At 44.2% G+C, this 20833-nt stretch overlaps 1 protein-coding gene across 3 annotated transcripts in view; it reads left to right on the top strand.

The window, feature by feature from the left end:
* pHCl-1 (pH-sensitive chloride channel 1) overlaps positions 1-19514 on the top strand; it is a 104329-nt gene extending 84815 nt beyond the window's left edge. For all 3 annotated transcript variants that reach the window (XM_065428841.2, XM_065428839.2, XM_065428840.2), the window contains exons 8-9: positions 546-777; positions 17670-19514. In XM_065428841.2, coding sequence (XP_065284913.1) covers positions 546-777; positions 17670-18074 — 637 coding nt within the window. In that variant the 3' untranslated portion in view covers positions 18075-19514. The remainder of the gene's footprint in view (positions 1-545; positions 778-17669) is intronic.
* The last annotated feature ends 1319 nt before the right edge of the window (positions 19515-20833 follow it).

Here is a 20833-nt window from a genome sequence, read left to right as displayed (position 1 = left end):
CCTTCTTCGGCTACTCACGATAATCAACTTCTCACCTTTCCCAACGGGGGCATCGGTCGACATGACTGCCTGTAAAGGGCGCACCACCGCGGACACTAGTGAAGGGCGCAGAAGCCGCAAGAACATATGCAGGAGTGACGATATTGATCTTTAGCGAGCAATGGTTTGGAAAACACGGCACAAAAAGAAAGAAAGAAAGAAAGAAAGAAAGAAAGAAAGAAAGAAAGAAAGAAAGAAAGAAAGAAAGAAAGAAAGAAAGAAAGAAAGAAAGAAAGAAAGAAAGAAAGAAAGAAAGAAAGAAAGAAAGAAAGAAAGATTTTTTTTAACACAGTTTCGCGGAGTGAAATTCCTTCAATACATTGCATCGGTCGAACACACACACGTCGGCTCTGCAACTTCATTTCAATCAACATTATCGGGCTGCGCAGAAAGGAAATCGCGTCACTCTTGGTTTACCAACTTTTGCTTGTCACTCTACATACGTTGTTCCTTTGCATTTTAGGCTGCAGTGTTCCAAAATTAACACTGATGCTGTGCGTGCGCAGCTTCCGGTCCACCCTGCCCGTGGTGTCCAACCTGACCGCCATGAACCTGTGGGACGGCGTGTGCATGTTCTTCATCTACGCGTCCATGCTCGAGTTTATCATCGTCAACTACCTGTACCGAAACCTGGGCCTCAGGAAAAGGGCGGCCGCCGCCGCTCGGCGACCCAGTCGCCCGGCCTCAGCAGAGCCGCTGCGAGTGCCTCCGCTGAGGCACGAGCATCTCGAGATGAAGGTACACCCTCCACACTAACTCGATGACTTTTGTCTGATCTCACATGTTAAGCAGGAGCTTTTGGTTTAAGCTGCTTGCTATTGCGTTCGAAAGTGTCTGACTTAGACGCGACGCTTCGGCAGTTAGAAGCTGATCATCGATATCACATGATACACTCAGGCATAGCTCGTAGTCTCAGCTGGTTGACAAATTCCACTCAAGCACTCGAGTTTTTATAATTGCAACCGCTATAGGCAGTAATCGTGGTCGGCTCTAATACCGGGAACAAATAACAGCGCAAGTCAAGCTTGGGGGCAAAGTCAAGCCGGAGTGCTTGAAGTGCAGCTCAAGCAGTGACGTAGAAAAGAAAAAAAATATGGCGGAGAGAAATTATCTGGGGTAACCGAAGCTGCTCCTCAAATGATAGTGAACAATGCAGCTAGCACTTTTTTTTCCACTGCTCTCCAGGTATTGTTCTCACGTCTCACAGTCCTATATAACTACAACGCTAATCACTCAATGCGCTTTGGGTTTTAGAGATTGTTCATTTCATGATGCCTTACAATTGACTTATCACTTATTGTTATGAAATGGCGCTGCCGCTCTATGCATTCTTACGATTCTGTGCATGCTTCTAAGGACGTGCTGCGTTCTAAGGGTGCGAGCTCCTTACACTTTTGGACACAGGCGGCGTGAATACTTCTATCATGCATGTCTATAGTTTGAATTCTTATATGGCGAACGAGTCCTTACAAGCACAGCTTACAGACAGAGGGTTCTACCGTAATTAACTAGTTTTCCTTTTTTGAATACAAAATGCCAATTCTGTCTCTCCACCTCTCTCTTTTTGAAATCTTTCCGTTATTGCTGCCGAGCTGTATACTCAAAGCAACCAGGAGTTGGTAGGCCGCATTTGAAGAAAGTGCCATCGCATATATAACAAGTGGTTTTGGCACGTGAAGCCCCATAATTTTTTTTTATTTCAATCTGTTTTCATTTCAACGTCATACTGTCAGACTTACGTAACCGCTGACGCAAGCATCGGGTGGTGCCTCGCAACGTTGTTTGCACCACCCAACCTAATGCTATTCCCGTTTATAAGAAGTTGTTTTTGTTTACTTTCAAAGCGACTAGTAGTGCCAACCTTGACAGATTTTTTAATATAATTGGCTGACAAAAGGCGAGAAGCACGCAGAACTGGAGGGGGTTTCAATGTGGCCGTGCTAGCGCAGTGAAGGTAGATAACTGAATGAGAAGGGTGGTGCCGGCGTCTGCAATTAGTCCGCTTTCCCTTACTTAGATTGAGATTGCTGGTCAAAGATCGCGGTAGCATGCAACGAAAGGCTAAAAACGTCACTAAAACTGATCCTCAGTGAAAAAGAGTTGGCAAAGCGACGCCGTGTATGGGTTGAAAAGGCTCGACACCGTTATATTGTCACGCAAAAGCGGTTATTATACGCAAATAAATCCATTCTCCGCGGCAACTGCGAGTAGACTGTGCCGCAGTGACTGGCAGGCAGCCATCTTCTTTTCTTTTTGGAGCATTCGAAAAAATAATTCACTTTTATTCGGCGTATTATAGCGTCCCAAATGCACCCACGTCACTTCGACGAGTGAGTTTTCGTGGTTTTGGGACGTCACGTCACAGACAGGTGAAGTTTGCGCAGCCCGAAAGCTTTTGACCAAACGCGGGGGGCTAATGGTGATAAAATCGTACAATCGCAAACAATTAATTTTCTTTTTCTCGGTCTAGTCATGCATCATTAGTGTGCACACGTTGTATCAAATCGATATTTCTGGCAGCTTTCTTGACGTCAGGTGGCATACAGGCAAAGCTTGGGTAGACCCAACATTTTTTTCCCAATCATGGGGGACTGAAGTGGAATAGAAACAGTTTAAAATAGCTTTACGTTATAGCGCCCCTTCTTACAGATACCTTCCAATTGTGCCTCTTAAAGAGGAGAGTGCTGGAAGTGGGACTCCCAGGAACTACGCTGCCTGAACGCTCAGACAGCACACGCCGTCGAGATCGGCTTCCGAGAACTCCTCCGATTGGGCTGCGATGTTAGTTCCGTAGTATGCTCCCTCGTTTATCACGTAGGTGCTTCCGTGGCAGGGCTGGCACATTTGAACGGTTCAGTTCCGACTCGCTTGCTTTTCACATTTTGTAAATGACTCCGAATGGCGCTCTACCTATAACAGGTCACCGCAATCGACAGGTCACGAGTCGTGGTTTATAGTAATATAAAAAAATATCAGCTGAATTGAATGGTTAGATGGTACCAGTCCAACATTTTGAGTAGTTGGTGTGAATACACGTTTAAAAGCGTCACTGATGCCTAAATTTTGCCTCGTATACCCTATCCGCAAGTATCCGTAGGCACCGATTCCCGTTTTGTTGCTGTGACACACTATGAATCGCGCATGTAGTATATTATTCTGCACATTCGTCTTCAGGCCTCTCCTTGCTTTTCCTGATGATGTCTTCGTCAGTACGATCGCCACGACATCTTCACCGTCTCTAGTCCCCACGACATCAGCGGGTCTTCCGCAGTTAACCCATAGAGCCGATCATTGGTCCATGGGAAATCACCTGCGTCATTCTAGCCACCATATTTGCGTTCCATGACATAAAATCTCAGACCTTCAGTAAGCACGTCAGCACAGGCCTCAATGATTCTTATTATCCCTGTAATACACTCGTGAGTTCTGCAAGCTGGCTGCCCAATTCTTCGAATTCGTCTTTGGAAATTCTATCTTTCGCCCTTTGACAGCTGGTGAAATTATTTCAATTTTTAGGAACTTTATTTCAATTAAGTTTCGAAACACTGTGTATATAAGACAGCGTACTGTCATATGAAAACGACCTAACAGTATTGCAGGTTTATGCTAGAAATTATTTGAGATGAAACGCACTGCGTCACCATTCAGATTGTGAAATTTGTGTGTCTTGTTTTCATCCACGTATCTGAGAGCATTAACTCAGTTCTCACACCCGTCGTAAGGTCGACCAAGGCTCGTTCCTGTTTCTGTAGCATATTGCGCCTATTAAAAGCGGGTATGCGTGCCCGTATAAGAATTGACCTGGCCCTCGCAAAAAGAAGCATCCTCCCGACACCGGGAGGCAGGCTAAACGAGGCTCGATTTTATTGCCCACCACGTCATGGATAAGTTGTTCGTTCCCTTATTTTACATGTGAAGCCCCAGCGGCCGAACTTTCTTAAGTCATTGCCACATCACGCATTAACAATTATAGCAGGCAAGCCCATAAAAAATGCCAGCAGACTCGTGCTGCCTACCAGAATCATAATCTAACTTGCAGATAAGCTGTTTATTTCGAGCAGTTACAATAGGAACTTCAGTTACCTATACTTAAACCACACATTTCCACGTGCTTCAGACAGCGGTCCCATTTAATGTTTTCAAGCACTTGTTAAAGCATCTTTTATAAAGGCAGTGACATGTTCACATACGTTCTTTTTTGCGGGAGGATTGGCGATAATGTTGATCCGATTTTCACTAAACTTGATCTTGGTGACGTTTATAGTTAGCCCAGGTCAGCGAGTAAAATTTCATGCCGTTAGTAAAGCTTGCTTTTACCGCTCAGGCGTGCTTGTATACGTAATTTTATGCAGAGGTCGCAGTTATTTCAGACACATTAAATTCCCATACATACCGCCCATAACCCACCCCTGAGTTTCACCAAATATGAATAAGGTGCCTCAGTTAGTTCACTGACGACACCAGTGAAGCCTACTATATTGCTTGAATATGAAGAAAAGAAGTGAAGGTTCGCTTATAATTTTCAACGCTCCTAATTATGTCACAAGCGTTAAAGTATTTCCAAACATTATCTTCAGACAACCCCTTTTCACGTAAATCTTATCTAGCAGTAATTTGCAGTCTTTTCCGTGACACTGGACAACAGCGTCAAATGTACGTATAACGCGCTCAAGCACTTAGTAAAGAATTTTTTTTTTTACAAAGGTTATATTTGACCCACACGCATTTACATTGGCACACATTTTCGAAATATCGTTCTGCCCAATTTTTCCCTAGAATTCATCTCGGGGGATTTTCTCGTTATTCAAGGGCAGCGCGCTAAATTTCGTCCCGCTCGTAAAACACACTTGTAGCTCTCCGCAGAGCTTGCATGCGTAATTTATTGGATCGGCCGTAATTAGCTTACACAGCTTGAACTTTGTGTACACATTACCATTAACGTGTCCCTTGTGTTGACCCAACACAAACTTGGTATCGCGTAGAAGTTCTCTGGGACATTACGAAACGTACGTGATAACAGTCCCATAATACTTTCCAAACAGGCTTCACAATGTTTTTGCAAAACCTGTTTTAATCCGCACGCACTTAACTTTGGATGTTAAGTTGCCATATTAGCCTCCCTATTTTGTCAAGTATTATCTCAGAAGCGTTTGTAGTTATGCCAAGACAATGGGTTAAGTCAGGAGCATATTCCGCTCAATGCGTAGGCAAAGTTCAAAGAGTATGGGTCAACTGTGGCTTTTGTAATAAATTACGTATGCAGGTGCTCTGGAGCGTTATAAGTCTGTTTTACCAGCGGCGCAAAATATTGCCCGGTTCCCTGGCATAACTGCAAACGCCACCAAGATCAAACTTAGCAAAAAGAAAGGGACCATCATGGCTAATCAAAATGCTAAGTGAAATGCATGTATCCGAGTTATACCCTTTCTAGAAAATTAGTCATTCAAACATTCCTATGGCAGTTACTCGCAATGATTTCCATAGTCCTAAAATAATTGTGCATGACACTGAGTGAGTTCGCAATCAAGGGATGGGAAGGGGAGGGAGTCATGTTAAATGTCCTGTGTGGCGAAAGTTTTATGTGTCGGGATAGTTTAGCGCTTTAAAGTGTTACAAATAATCATTGAACGTTCACTTTTTCCTCTATCTCATGCATTATGCGAGATCTTTTGGAGATTTCCCCATTGGTCTCGAATAACTAAACAAAGCACCTTGCGTATATTAAAGCGAAACTTTCTTTGATTCTTGTCCCGACTTTCTGGATGCTGAGACGGTTATGCCGCGCGCCTCACTGAGTTTCTTGCAACACCAGAAGATGACGCTCGCCTACGCACATCCAGGCTGGTGCCGCCGCTGGCCGGAATGCGTAGTTTGCGCGTATGGCACATGCTGTGCTTGCTTTTCTACGCGAAAAAAAATGCAGAGGATGGGCTGTGATAGTGTAAACATTACAATCGTCCATAGCTTGAAGAGATCGCTTGGAGCTGGCGTGCTGGTCACGTATGCAGAAGGAGCACGTAAACACGGGCCAGAAAAAATGGCTCCAAAGCTTGCACTCCGCGTCGACGACAACCAGGCCTGAATAAAGTGTCGCGTAGAACAGGAGCGTCTTCGCTATGTCGCGAAAGGTGGTGAAGGCTGCGAATTCCTGCATACGGTGCATACGTACAGCTTTAAAATAATTAGTTGAATTACCTACAGCTCCATAATTCAATTATTGTTTATGACTTCTGCCACGATACGATGTGCCCTTTGAGGCAATGATAATGCTCAACTCTCGGAGATTACGAACAATGACGCACAACAACGGCTCAAGCAAACACGCCTCCCTGTGTGTTCTGTGGACTACGCAAATAAACAGCGGTGGTGTGCATGCAAGGTAAAGTTTAACGTCAACTCACCGCTCTCGTATTGGACTAAACGCTGAAGAAATTACACGTTCGCCGCGCACAAGTTGTCCGGCTGCCCTGGGAGAAACATACAGACCATTCAGACCACAGCTAGCCAGCGATAAAAACAAATAGGGAAGGGAGGAAGGGGAGGGGGGGACACGTCATGGCCAATTTTCTGGTGAAATAAAGTGTGTGTGGATAAATTGCTGGCATTTGCGAAAATTCCGTAACAGGTGCTCGAAAACGTTATATGCCGGCAAGATTTCAAACTAGTGAGGGGTGAGCAAATGTTTCAAGTATCTGATTTGTAATCAGGCAACTGTAATTCCTAATGAAGTGTTGCAAAGAAACAGCGTCGCTGTAATTGGGTTGTGATCGCAAAAGTCTATTGTTGTTGTTGCTGCTGCTATTGTTGTTTATCATTGACGACCCGACGCTTTCCACTTCATCGAACAATGGCACTATTTGACTGAAAACAACGCAATAAGAACGCACTCTATCTGACAATTATTTTTAATACCCTACAAAGTTCTTTTTTAACGTGCAGGATAAATATGGTATTCTTTTATCGCGACCAAATATTTGAAAATTGCCTGTGGCCGATAGAACAGTTATAATGCTTGATCTAAATTGCGCAATGTGGCGGCCGGTACTTATAGTATAGAAGATCCCTGATTAAGCAATAAACATATTTACGCTCATTACCGTTTTAATTACTTACGGATAATATTTCTATTACTAATTGTAATTAGTGAGCATGCAAAAGATATGAACTTACATATAACTCTGAGGGTGGCACCACTTTCGAGATATGCACCCTCAAACTTGTGGTAAAAATGCCCCGTTATTGCGCTTACTTTTTCAAGAAAACTCTGTTTTTTGCATTGAAGCACAAAAGCAACTGAAATTTCAATGCATCTTTTCGGGCACATTTAGGATTAATATCGCAAAACTAGCGTACTCTTGAACATTGTGCCTTGCATAATCGCTAGCTAAAATTCGTAGATTAAGATACGGACCATAATGTAATTACCTAAGAAGCTTTAATTATTAATATGATATAATATTCAATTAGGTAGTTTGATTTCTCGTGTAATGCCTGTCTCATAGAATAGTTTAGATCTAGGGTTAGAATTGTGCTGTCTGCCACAGGGCATTTTTAAAAATTTTGGTGCAGCTAGAGAAAACACCTTGAATAGAAGGAAACATAGCGCCAGGCAATCAACCTTGGCAAGCCACCGTTTTTGATGCTGTTGACAATTATTTTTGTGCTTTCTTTCTTTCCTTGGAAAATGTAGTAAGCCCATCCAAATCCAACACGTTCATTCATCTACGAACGAATGCTTTGTACGCTAGAGATTTCAGCGTGCACGGAAAGAGACGTAAGCACGAATGGTACCCCACGAATCTTTCTTTCTGTTGCAGTGACTGCTGTTTTAAATTTTTCTTTGTGATTTTCATCCTAGTTCTCGTATCTTTCTCTTTTAAATAAATACTCTGATTTGTAACGCTTTTGAAGATTTCTTTTTTCTGGTAGCAGTTTGCTGGAAATTCACTTCACAGAAATAACATCAGCGCTGGAACAACTACGAAAACCGCCCAGGAAGGCTCGAAACGAAGGGTATACCGGAAGCCCATCCGCCACAACATAACTAACTGTCCTGCCATCGCTGTGCTGTATCTGACAAAAAATATATTTCCAGTATGTTGGGAATTACATCACTGCGCGTTCACACTCAAATAATAGGAAGGATTTTCCCTGGTGTGATCCAATTCTATTAAATTCTACCAGAAAAAAAAAGAAAAGAACATTCCACTGAATGAGTAGCTTGCGCATTCATGTGTTCTCTTTAGATTTTTCTTACCTGGATCCTGAAGGCCAGAAAACCGAGAGCAGTGTGGCGCGTGTTTGAACAGTGCAGTACGTAAGATACCGCGACTCCAGACCTCTAAGGATCTTCCGTTGGGAAATTTGAAGCTTTAATTGCACTGTTCTATATGTGTCTAGCTGATGTCTCACATTCGCGTATCAAGGCAAACTCGTTTTGACAAACTTCTAAAAACTGTTCTGCGCCAGCCTCTAAGACCCATTTGGTCTGGCTGGCTTCCAGCAATGACGGCAGAGCAACCACATTCGCTAATACAGGACTTACCTCACGCTTAGAAACGAAGTGACAGCATCAACACAGGCCTTCCCTGGCGTGGAGCACTCGTCTTTCAGACGCTTCTCTTCTAACTCGACAGAAGAGCCCCTTTGAACTCTTTTAGCATGAGGGCCCTAGGCATCTCTGTCCTTTTTACCGCTGTTCATCGCAAGTTGTCACCTATTGTATTCCACACAGTAACAAGTACTTTTACCGTCTACGCCTAGCAGTGATCAGAAGTGTCATGGCTGGCAATAACGCCGTACCTCGGATCAGTGTACTACGTGAGCTAATTATTGTGTGAAATCAAAAGCCTCCTGATTTATTGTTGTCTTAGTGCTTACACAATGCCGGAGAGCAAATAGCCTTGCATGGAAGCCCAGAACTCGGAGCTTTTCCTTATTTAAGTAAATCCCGTGAGAACAACAGAATACGTGCGCACGCAACCCTCAAACGCACACCATGATGACCCTGTGGCATTCAATTAAGCAGAAGGTGACCCTTATAAAAATTTCTGGGAACATCTTTTAGACAGTCTTTAGAGTTTTGTTACTAGAACATACCAACAGTCAATTGAAATCCTACCAGCTGTCTTTATACATTCTAACAACGCTCTAGTAACACCCTAGAAACAATTGGCCGCCAACTCCCAATAGAAACATATTCATAGGATGTCTTTCAACTTCCTACCAATTTCCTATGAACATTTGTCTTTATACATCCTAGTAACATTTTTTCAAAACAGACATGTTCATGTAACTTCTGTTAACTTCCTACCAATCCCCTATTAACAAGCCTTCTTTATACACCATATTAACATTCTTCCAATTGAAGAATGTTTGTAAATGTTCTGCCAGTTTCCTAGCAATCACCTATTAACGTTTGTCTTTATACACCCTAGTAACATCCGATCAAGAATTGGCCACCGTACTTCAATTGAAATATGTTCATATATGATCTGTAAACGTTCTAGTAACGGTCAACCAACACAAGTATTAAGGCTCTGTAGTAACACTGTGGCAATATTTGACTTACATGTGCTTATGTACTTGCTACTGACGTCTTACTATCACCCTAGTAACATTCGTCCTAGATACGACTTATAGTAGCATAGTGTAAACATTCGTCAGTATGTGTGAACATGTTGGTAAAAGGCAGTATCCAACCTAGAAGGTGCATGTACATGAAAAACAGATGAAAGTTTGCACTAAAAGTAGTTTATTCACACAAGAATATTTACACAGAATTGTGAGAAAAGTTATAGAGAAATTAATAAAAATAATAAATAAATAATGACTTAGTTGATTACGGCATGGCAGCTGCCGCATAATCTCTAGCAAGCATCGATGATAATGTATTTTTTACACTCAGAGCTGAAGTCTCTCAGAATGTTTGCAGAGTGAACCCTGCACAGAAAAAAGATGGTCAGTGTTAACATCATGTTCAGGTTAGCACATCACCTATATAGAACAGCTTTTAGAACAGCTATATAGAACAGAATAGCGGCACACATGAAGTTCACACGAATGCTAAAATTGTAACCGTCATCCCCTCTTACTTGCAAAGGAAATGATGGGGCACATTTTGCAATGCATATCCTTTGCCGCGTTTCGTTTATTACGTGCTATTAAAATTAGGAAAGTGTGCATGGTCGTTTCCGCAAAAAAAAGGGAACACCCTAAAATTATTGTTATAGCCCCCAAATTTGTGGCCTGAATAACTTCAGTTTCCCAAAATGTTTTCTTAACCAATTATCTGCAAAAATAATTTACTCACTCAAAAAGTGAATTACAGGGCTTATTTATGGTGAAATTTGTAGTGCGCACAATAGACACGGAAGCACATACGGTGGACAAGCGAGCGCTTATTCACAACTGTTTATTTTTGGAAAGACACAGAACGTAAAAGCGCCAGCTAGCTGCACCGAGCATGTGCAAAATGAGTCAGCCATTTTTATATACACAGATTACAGAGCTACCCCGAAAAGGTGGTGGTTCCCGGGTTCGAGTCCCGGACCAGGACGAATTTTTCTTCAACTGCGAGGCTTTTCTTTCAAGGAACCCGTATCGGTTTCCTCTGTAGCAATTGCTACGAACAGGTGGATGTCTGATTTTCCCTTTATTATATTACGATACTGTTGGCCATAAGGTCGTGACAGATGGGGATTTAAGACATCACAAATGCAAAATTGGGTGTTACAGCAATAAGTTGTGAAACATACAAACTAGGTGTTACAACAGTAAATTGCATCGATTAAGTGTCACTCATAGAAAACGGGCAAAAGTGACAATTTCAACATTACTAAAAAAATACGAACTAGGTGTTACGACAGTAAATTACAGCACTGAAGTGTCAGTCATAGAAAACAGGAATTCTTAATTCCAAGTTCGTGCCCCCATGCTTTGTCATTAACGCACCGTCTAACCTTATCAATATGTGCCTTCCTACATGAAAGCGTCAACACATAAACAGCGCCAGTTGCGCACTTCACGTACGGTCCAGCGTGCTTCTTCTGACATCCACTCATCCTGTTCTAGTTTAAAATGCGGGGGCGCAAGCCATCAAGCTTGCGCGGCCCCGAAGGATCCACAGGTGTACTATACTTTCCCAACACCTTCTTGCCATTGTGGTACATCTTAGGGATGTAGGACCCTATTTAGGGCCCGGTCTCCTTCTCGGCTGAAACCACCCTCTCTTCTCGCTGATTTCATTTTTCGCAAGATGGTCTCCCAGACCACTTGCATGGCCAAGCACGGATAGCCGACTGCAAAAACATTTCCGTCAATTGTTTGTGGAAATGTTCTGTGTTCTATGTGCACAGGAATTCATGAGTGCGGATTCTAGTCACAGGATGGCGAAGTTTCCCCGATCAGAAGTCGCCAGCATATATGCTTTCAAAGGCCGAAACCAGCTTGACTAAAACAGGGGGGTAGTCTTACGTGCTAGGGCTCCCAAGTTCACGCGTAGATTTCTTTGCCAGCTCTCCGGGTCTTTGCCGACCGTAGCTGCCATCGTCTTTCTCAACAGCTTATAGAAATTAAATTAAAAAAAAACTATGTTTCCAATTGCGCGATGTAAGCAACGTGTGAGGCCGGGCTGGTTGATAATCTGTGGTGGTGTGCACAGCGCAACAGGGAACAAAAGACGAAAAGAATCGCTTGCCCCTGTCGTTTCTTTCCATCCTTTGTTCCCTGTCCAGCCGTGCACATCGGTGTTGAATCGAATATAGCTCTCCAATCACAACAGCCCCATACTCTAACCATTAGTGCACAAATTCACTCAGACTTCTCGCTTGGCGACGTCAACTGTCCCTTTGACACAACTTGTGCAAGCGTCGCGTAGCCTATAACACGTGCCAGAACACGTGCGCTTGCCAGCTTTCGTAGGGCCAAAGACGCAGGAATGAAATGGGCCGATAACAGTCACCCTTATCACTTTATTTCACTCTCTTATCCCTGTCTTCCCTCAACAAACATCAAACATAGCCTTCATCATTGTGTCGTCACTGCGTCGCCATCTGACAGTGCGCATTAGCATGAACTGCCGTTTGCAACTCCGATGGGGCCTGTTGAAACGCATGTAAAACGCAGAAATGCTTTTCTGAGATAACCCCTGGACATTTGTCGCATTTGATAGAAAAAGCTAAATACTATTGATTTTGGGTAACGGAATTTCAATTTAAGGCCTCGGTTGTTTTAATATAATATTCAAATACCCGAAATCTCGAAATATATAGAAGCACGAAGTTTACCAATTCATAGCTCTGCATTAAGAGTACCTATCGCAGTTCTGTAAACGGCAGCCTTTAGATCATTCAAAGAGGACAAATTCAATATGTCAATTTATATCTTACGTGAATTGGTTACGTTATGTACAAGGGTTCTGCAAAAGCTATATATTTCCATATTACTGAATTTTTTTGTGATTCGTGTGTAATATATTAATTTTCTCCACTTTAGATGTATTATTAAATGCAGCACATGGAATCGATATCGTTTTCCATTGATGAGTTACAGTTGTAAACTTAATAGTCTCATTTTCTGAAAACTCGCTATTTTTGCCAATTTTTCGTAAAATATTGACGAAAAAATTGCAAATTGGAACGATAGACTCACCAGATTTTAAGTTTTTCTTTTAAATGCAACAAAACTTATCATATTTGTTGCATGTTGAAATGTGAACATAGCCATGCTGTTTAAAGAATCATCTGGCAGGTGCCCCTCGTGGCAAAGAATTCTGCATCTCTTGATCATGCTATGAATCATTGTTGCAGACACTTACGGTCTTGGTAGATCACGAGGGTTGCATGTAGGCTTGTTGGTAAGGCATCTTCAAAGGGTGTACGGTAGCGCAATTGTTTATTATAACAACGTTTATTATCGAAAACCAGGTCGTACACTCAGCCAACATGAGTCACATCCACGTGAACAGATAAACAATAATAGCGAAACATTTTTGTAAGTGATATGTTAGGCCATGCGCAAAAATTTCGATTCTTTTTCAGAGAGAGTCAATCACGGTTTGCTGTTACATGAATCCCCTAGGCCATCAATCTGCTCGGCTTGTATTATAAGTCTAGTGAGTTCGCACTTATTTCTACCAGTAATGGTTGTTTATTCGAAGAGAGGGGAGCTCTTATGTTGTTTGCGATGAAGAGAGAGAAACCCATCTGATACAACCTTGTCGTCTTTATTATTGTGTTCGCACAGTCTATCATTAATGCGCCTGCCCGACTGTACGACGTAATACTTCCCACAGGATAAGGATATACGATACCTAATTGATGTCTTGCAATCTCTAAACTTCTTCCTGTGTTTAACTTGGCAGCTAAGAGCACTTTCTTTCTTTTCCGGTCTTGTTTTCCTGCGCAAGCTAATTAGTTTGTTAGGTGCAGAAAAAACGACAACAGTGTTATCTCGGCGTGCAATTTTCTTTGGGTTGTGCGACAACCGGTGGATATAACGTATCACTGTTGGCCTTTTTTTCTCGCGTTTACTATTTCCTTCAGCGCGTTCAGTAGTCCCAGATTGCTCCGCTTGCCTAAGTATTCAATCTGCAACTGATGCCACAACATGATTGGGATAACCTGCTTCATGTAGCCGCATGGCCTGTTGTGTGAAGGCTTCGCTAGTACAATGATGGCATGATTTAGTAAGTGCGTCAGTAAAACACATTTGTGCAGTTCCTCTTTTTACCAGTTTATAATGGGCTGAATGATATCACATCAATGGCTTATTTGTACTGGGACTGTAGCACCAGCAAGTTAGATCATCGCCGAAGGTAAATTTACCATCAAGAAACTTAACCTTTTCTTCTATGGGCACTTCGAATGTAACTTCCAGTGGACAAAGGCACTCGCGTATAATATTACTAACAGCTAAACACTCTGTGTCAAAGTTGTCTAGCTTAGCACTGACAAACACTAAAAATCATCAACAAATCTAAATACTTTGACAACTTTTGTATCATTGATGCATGAACACAGGTCTCTGTCTAGCTTAGCTAAGTACAACAGGTCGCTTAAAACGGCGCTAAGCAGGATCCTATACGCACCCCTTGTTTTTGAAGGTACAGCATGTCATTTCTTTGCACAAATGTTGACTTCATGTACAAGTCTAAAAGTTCTAAAAAATATTCAACGGTTACGCCCACTTTCGTACTAAATCTTACAGCCCCAAATTCATCTATATGTGATTGAACACAACAATTCATATTGTGGCAAATAATAAACAAAACATTTTGCGCGCGGCTTAACATATCACTTACAAAAATGTTTTACTCTGATTGTTTATCTGTTCACGTGACTGTCACCCATGTTTGCTGAGTGCATAAGCACTACCTGGGATTTCGATAATAAACACTGTTGAAAGTTAGCGCTGTGTGTGTCCATGTGTGTCTTCTCTTGTCCAGTATTTTATTAGCGCTACCGTACACCCTTTGAAGGCCTTGACAGACTAGCGTGTTTCTCAACACATCGAATTCTACGGTCCGGATCGTTGAATATAACATTGGTACTGTTGATTCCTGGCGTAAAAAAGCAATCCAAATTGCCTTCGTGTAGGCCTCTACGTAAGTGGCGTCCAAATATGGTGCCTATTACGCTACCTGGTCACTTTCGTCATTTTCTGAATAGCAAACCTTGACCTAATACAGTGGTTTCTCCTACTTTCTGGAGGATGCTATGTGGACGTCATGATGGCGCGCAGATAAATACAAATTTGCATATCTTAATTTCTTAAAAACTGGGCAACTGAACAATCTGGACCACGTGATGCGATGCTGCTACGAAATTTGAGTGAGAACAAATCAGCGTCGAGCGCGATATCTTCCTGGTGTTAAGTTTCTTTGACAATCCCCCTGGACTTTCATGACCATGGCTACTGGGTGCTACTGCCTTGACGAATAGATCATAAATAAAATAAAGTTGAATAACGTGCTTGATGATGGGATCTAACATTGGACTCCCAGAAAAACAGTCCAATGCTTCAATTATTCGGGCCGCAATCACACATATACTATTATCGCATCAAGCTTAACTAGCTTCAGAAGAACTTGAGTTTGGCCTAGTTGGTGTTTACTGCGTATCATATTGACCGCTAATAAGGACGAGGATAGGGGAAAAGAACACCAAACGACGACTTGGGTGGTGGCTTTCAACTGAGTTATTCACGGCAACCCGTGGCACTATATAGACAATTATAACATGCGCAGCGCGCAGCAACAGAGAGAGAGAGAGGAAAGGGGAAAGGCAGGGAGGTTAACCAGAGAAAAAAAATCCGGTTGGCTACCCTACGCTGGGGAGAGAGGGGAGGGGGAGGTAAAGTGGAAACAAAGTAGAGATAAGGAAAGGAAGGAGCATAGACACACAATCACAATCGGTCACTGTCACCGAACACTGTCATCGCACAGCACACTGACACTTGTAGCATTATCAACATCTGTTCAGGCTACAGTCGCCTGTCCAGTTCTGTCGCCCTCAAGAACCGCAACAGTGCCCTTGTCGCCCTGTGCTGCGATGGCTTATGATGGCGGTATCTGAAAATGAGTTCCTCTGTGAGAGGTCCTTGGGTAAAAACGCGCTATCGCGGTTGCAAGTGATTGTCTCTGTAAATTATATCGAGGACAGTCACAAAGAAGGTGTTGAAAAGCCTCCTCGTTACCGCAGTCCTCACACGAGGCGTCGTCGGCCCATCCAATTCGGTAAGCGAAAGACTTGGTGAAAGCCACCCCTAGCCATAGTCGACAAAGCAGGGTAGCTTCGCGACGACAGAGCCCAGCTGGAATACAAAGGCGTAGGGAGGAGTCAAGATGGTGGAGTTGGTAGTTGTGAAAACTTCCAGCGTTCCACAAGGATAACGTGATGTGACGGCTGATCATTCGAAGTTTTCGAGCGGCATCGGTCCTTGATAACGGTATCGGCTCCTCTTCGTCCTGTTGAAGAGCCGACCGAGCAGCGTTATCAGCGTCTTCGTTCCCTATGACTCCGCAGTGACTTGGAAGCCACTGAAATGTCACGTGGTGTCCTTGCAGCAACAAGATCACATATCAGCCTATAGGAACAACCACTTATCAAGAAAATGTTGGCTCTGACTGAACCAGCCTAGTGGAAGTAACACTAACACAGCCTTGGCATTTCTTTCTTATATATAGCTTCTCCCCATAATCTTTATCTTCTTGAGACGTGGTTTTCGGGGCAGATATTGCAGTGCGTAGGCAAGTGCGCTAATTCGTCTTTAGTTAACTTTTGTTCATGTTCCCTGGCTCGATCATTCAGGCACCGTCCCATCTGTCGTATGTAAGGCTTGCCACACGCCAGGGCGATTTCATAGACAACTCCTACATTGGATGTGGCATACGCCTTGGCATGCTTCTTGCCACACAGCCTTGCCTTCTTTTAGGATCACGAACTACTCCCCAACTTCCACTTGAGAACTTCCTGCGTTTTCAGACCTAAACATTTCCTTTACTAAAGGCCACGCTTGCTGGCAGTACTTCCCTTGGGCACAGAAGGGTTTGATGCCGTATGACTCCTCCCAGTCAAAAATTGCAAAACGAGGAGCACCGATGTTCTGCTTATAATGGGCTCTCTGGAAGTCGTATGGGCACAGGATGCAGCTTGCATTTGACAGTCAGATTTCCCGTCTTAAGACGGCAGGTTTCCCTGACTCGATGGTAACGCCAGTGCTGGAAACCCTCCTGCAGAAGGTAAAATAATTTAGGAGCAAATCAAGGGTGAAGACGACTACTATGGCCGTAAGACCTCAAGTGGTACCGTATGTTCACAGTGTCACTCACAACCTAAGGAAGGTGGCAGGCAGGTTTGGAATACCCCTTGTCATCTCAGCCCTTTTTAAGGTGGCGCGGCTATGCCCTCGCACCTTGTGCATGAACGACCGAGCCAGGGAACATAAACAAAAGTTAGCTAAACAGGAATTGGCGCACTTGCATGCGCAATGCAATGCCTGCCGCTGTAAACCACGTTTCAAGGAGATAAATATTCTGGGGAGAAACCAGGACCAGACCGCACGCGAACTGATGGAGGCACATTATATAAGAAAGAAGGGCCAAGACTGTGCTAGTGACACTTCCAGTAGGGTGTCTCAATCGGAGATAGAGTTTCTTTATAAGTGGTTGCCCCGCAAGGCTGATGAGTGGTCTTGTTGCTGCGTTCTGTGCATGTTAAATTTGTCTATATATTGCCACGGGTTGCCGTGAATAAATCAGTTGAAAGTTGCGCAACACGTAGAACATTGCGTAGCACAGCACGTATCAGCACGGCGCACGGCTAGATAGTTTTGAGCGAGAGCACGTGCGTGCGTGCAAGTTTTCTTTACGCTAAGGACGCAAGAATGAGGCGGGCAAATTTATACCATTTGATTAACCGCTTCATGGAAACTCCCCTTCACAGAGATTTCTAAATGTGCTTTGTATCTGATTTTTTTTCCGATGATGTGAAGGGCAAAACGCGTGTCTCTGTGACCTGTGACTAACCCGCATTGTCAGTGTCAGTCAGTGTTTTATTTTCCCCAAACAAAAACATCTGTGACTAACTCTCCCTTCGTCTCCCCCCCACTTCCACCCCTGCCCGCCACAGGAGCAGCACCCAAGCACAAACCACAGGGCGAGCCCGGGAGGCCTTTCGGCGGAGCAGGAGAACAGCCTGCTGCGGCCTGCTGCGCCGGGCCTGGCCGGGTTAGACACCAGCGTCAGCGCGACCGATGATCTCGGAGGGGGCGAACGGCCCGCGTCGTCCTGCGGCGTCGGCCCCGTGGGCAGCGGCCAGCGGCTGCGCGCCGTCGCCTCGGTGCTCGCGTGGCTGCGGCGGCCGCAGCTGCTTCCCAGGCAGCTGCCGCCAAAGCCGCGCATAGCCAAGGCCATCGATTACTTCTCGCGTACCGTGTTCCCCGTCCTGTTTGGAGTCTTCACCTTCGGATTCTTCCTGGCGTACGCCGTGATCGGCCCGTCGGCCGAGGAGAACTGGAAACTCATCGAATACTAGACGGCGCTAAGGCCGACGTGCACGCGTCATCGTTGCCGTGTCGTACCGTCAGGTCGAGGAGTGGCGGGGAGCCACCAGCGACGCCCGGTGAAGGTGCACTCGAGAAAACTGTTGCAAGACGTTTACTGCGTTGCTGAAGTTGAGCATGCTCGAAGCGACAGGACCAACACTGACCCCGTGCTTTTCCCAGCTCTGCGATCCCCGTACCAGTCCCCTAGTGCACACTTGTTCGCGCGACCACATAAGTTAGTATGTCAGATGCACTCACTTATTGAGCAAGCTTATGCTACCACTATGCTACTTATTTCGGCGTCTCACTGCGCTGTACATGCCTGCATGCGTTAAGGTTTCGGCAGAGGGGTAACCTGAATGCAGCCTGTTTAGCCTATCATCACCCCTGAATGATGCAAGGTGACATCTCTAACCCATGATTCGTCGCAAGACGTCAGAAACCAGCGCTGGGGCTCCCCGCCACGTCACGGCACAGCGGTAACACGGTAACGATAATACGCGTACGTCAGGTTACAAACACTCACACACACAATAAAAAAAAGAAAGAAATATCTCGTAACTAACCAGAGGCTCGCCCTTCCAACCACCACCCCGCCGAAACCGCCACCCAACGACCACCCCCGCTTCCCGTTGGCATCACTCCTCCTCACCTCTTCGCCGCAGCCGCAGCAACAGCAGCAAGTAACACTTTGCGTTCGCGCTTGGTCTGTGATGTCCCTCTCCCCCACACCGACCACCTCCACTTCCCGCTGCTTTTTGCACCGTGCCTTGTTTTTTTGCTGAGTCCAAAAAAAAAGGGTTGTGCTGGGACGCTTCGACAATCTCCCCGCGTGCCTCCGCGCTTTCCCCCAAACTCCCGGGAGACCGCTTGTTAACTGGCCGCCGCCGACGACGTGCTGCGAGTGGTGCATCTTTTTCTATATGACTTTTTACCGATACTGTTACGTTATCGACTCATCGGTCACAAACTGTATTGTTGTGACACCGACGGTCAAACGACGACCCGGAGGTGGCTTTGTCGGCGAACGCGCGTGTTTCTGCAGGAGAGGTTTTTTGAGTGCCCGCTTTGGGGGAAGTTGAGAATAAAAGAAGGTAAATAAATGTTGCAGATAAATAACTGGGCCAAGCCAAGTTTATAAGCGCCAAGAAGATGAAGGGGAAGAAGAGGAGGCTCGAGAAGAAAATAAAAAAAGAAAGAAGACGTTTACACCGACGAGGCGGGAACGTCATCGTCGAGGGAGACTCTGCACAGACGAGGCCGTCGCTCTTCTTCCGCCTTCTTCGCTGGCCACCGACTTTCCCGTATTTCTTCTACAGAGGTTTCAAACTATAGAGCATCTTTTTCTCCTGTAGGCAGACACCTTCCACTCTTGTATGCAATTCCGTTCTCGCATAAACACATGAAATAAACCAATTTTTCGAATTAAAGGGCTGTCTTTCGAACTTAGTTCAGCCTGCGACTGTGTAAGTAAACGGTGCCGACACCCGCAGCGTTTCCACGCAATCCATTGTTCGCGATATGTTACAAGATCGGAAAAATATGGATCAGTGCGCGCTGTATTTTGGCAGCATATCCGAAAAGGTGCTAAGTATTGTGCACAGTAATAATCACATTATTGCATCAGTGAACGTTGATGTGACGCGCCCCACTAGAGTAGCTGACTGCAAGCGATCTTCTTCAAACGTTGTGAACGTTACTGTGGCGTTATAGTGCGCTGCATGTCAGCGCCACTGCTTTGTCCTTCGATTTAAACAGCTGTTCTGTCTACCCCCCTTGGACACAAAGGAGATCACACCTGTCTACTTTGACGTTAAACGGTAGCGGACAGCGCGAGAGGCAAACGTACAAAGGATACTTCTTTAGATCTAATGGTGCACATCGGGAATGGTGTTGACATGGCATCATTTATCAACTGGGGCGAAGATGTATGCGCAACAATGTTCAGCGACAGAGAACAGAACAAAGTCTTTCGAAGGCTTTCGGTAACCTAAAGACAAAGGTTAAAGAAACAAAACGCAAGATGGGACCAGTAGATTACGTACTTACGCTAGCAGCGTATACAGGGTGATCATTTTTAAGTTTTATTAATTTTTTTTTAAATAGCCAGTTCCAGATAACATAATTCAAGGCCTTGAGATGGATTATTCATAGATGTCAACATTATTTGCACGAGAAATCGAAAGAAATATTCAAATAATTAACAAAAGTTCACTAATTATCTTTCGGATTGGCACAAATTGTAACTTACGGATTGTAGCCGGGGAGTTTCAGAATGACAGCAGTTTGGAGATACGCGTCATCAAACTTTCCGTGAAAAACACACTATTGCTCCACGTACTATTTTAACAACATGCTCGTTTGTGCATTGAAGCACAAAAGTAACTGGAACGCCCATGTATTTTGTTCCACACTTTGGGAATGTATCGAAACTGGTGCCATTCTAGAAATTAATTTGAAGTGGATGCGTATTACAATTTCACCGCCTGCAATTCGTAAGATGCAATATGGGCCGGAAAGTAATTAATTAAGAAGTTAATTAGTGCATCATTGTTAGCAAGTTGAACATGTGTTCCGATTTCTCGTGTTAGTAACGTCCGCTTATTTGAGTAATCCAGCTCAAGGACAAGAATTGTGCTATCTGCCACAGGCGATTTCTTAAATTTCTATAAGACTATTAATAATCAGCCTGTACACTGTCGGAAGCATCTAAGTTTGTTTATGAAAGCTGAAAAGAACTTATCCTAAT

This window comes from Dermacentor albipictus, chromosome 4, assembly GCF_038994185.2.
Source record: "Dermacentor albipictus isolate Rhodes 1998 colony chromosome 4, USDA_Dalb.pri_finalv2, whole genome shotgun sequence".
In the NCBI taxonomy this organism is placed as follows: Eukaryota; Metazoa; Arthropoda; class Arachnida; order Ixodida; family Ixodidae; genus Dermacentor; species Dermacentor albipictus.
The sequence above is the reverse complement of the archived record's forward strand: the minus strand, read 5'-3'. Positions and strand labels throughout refer to the sequence as shown.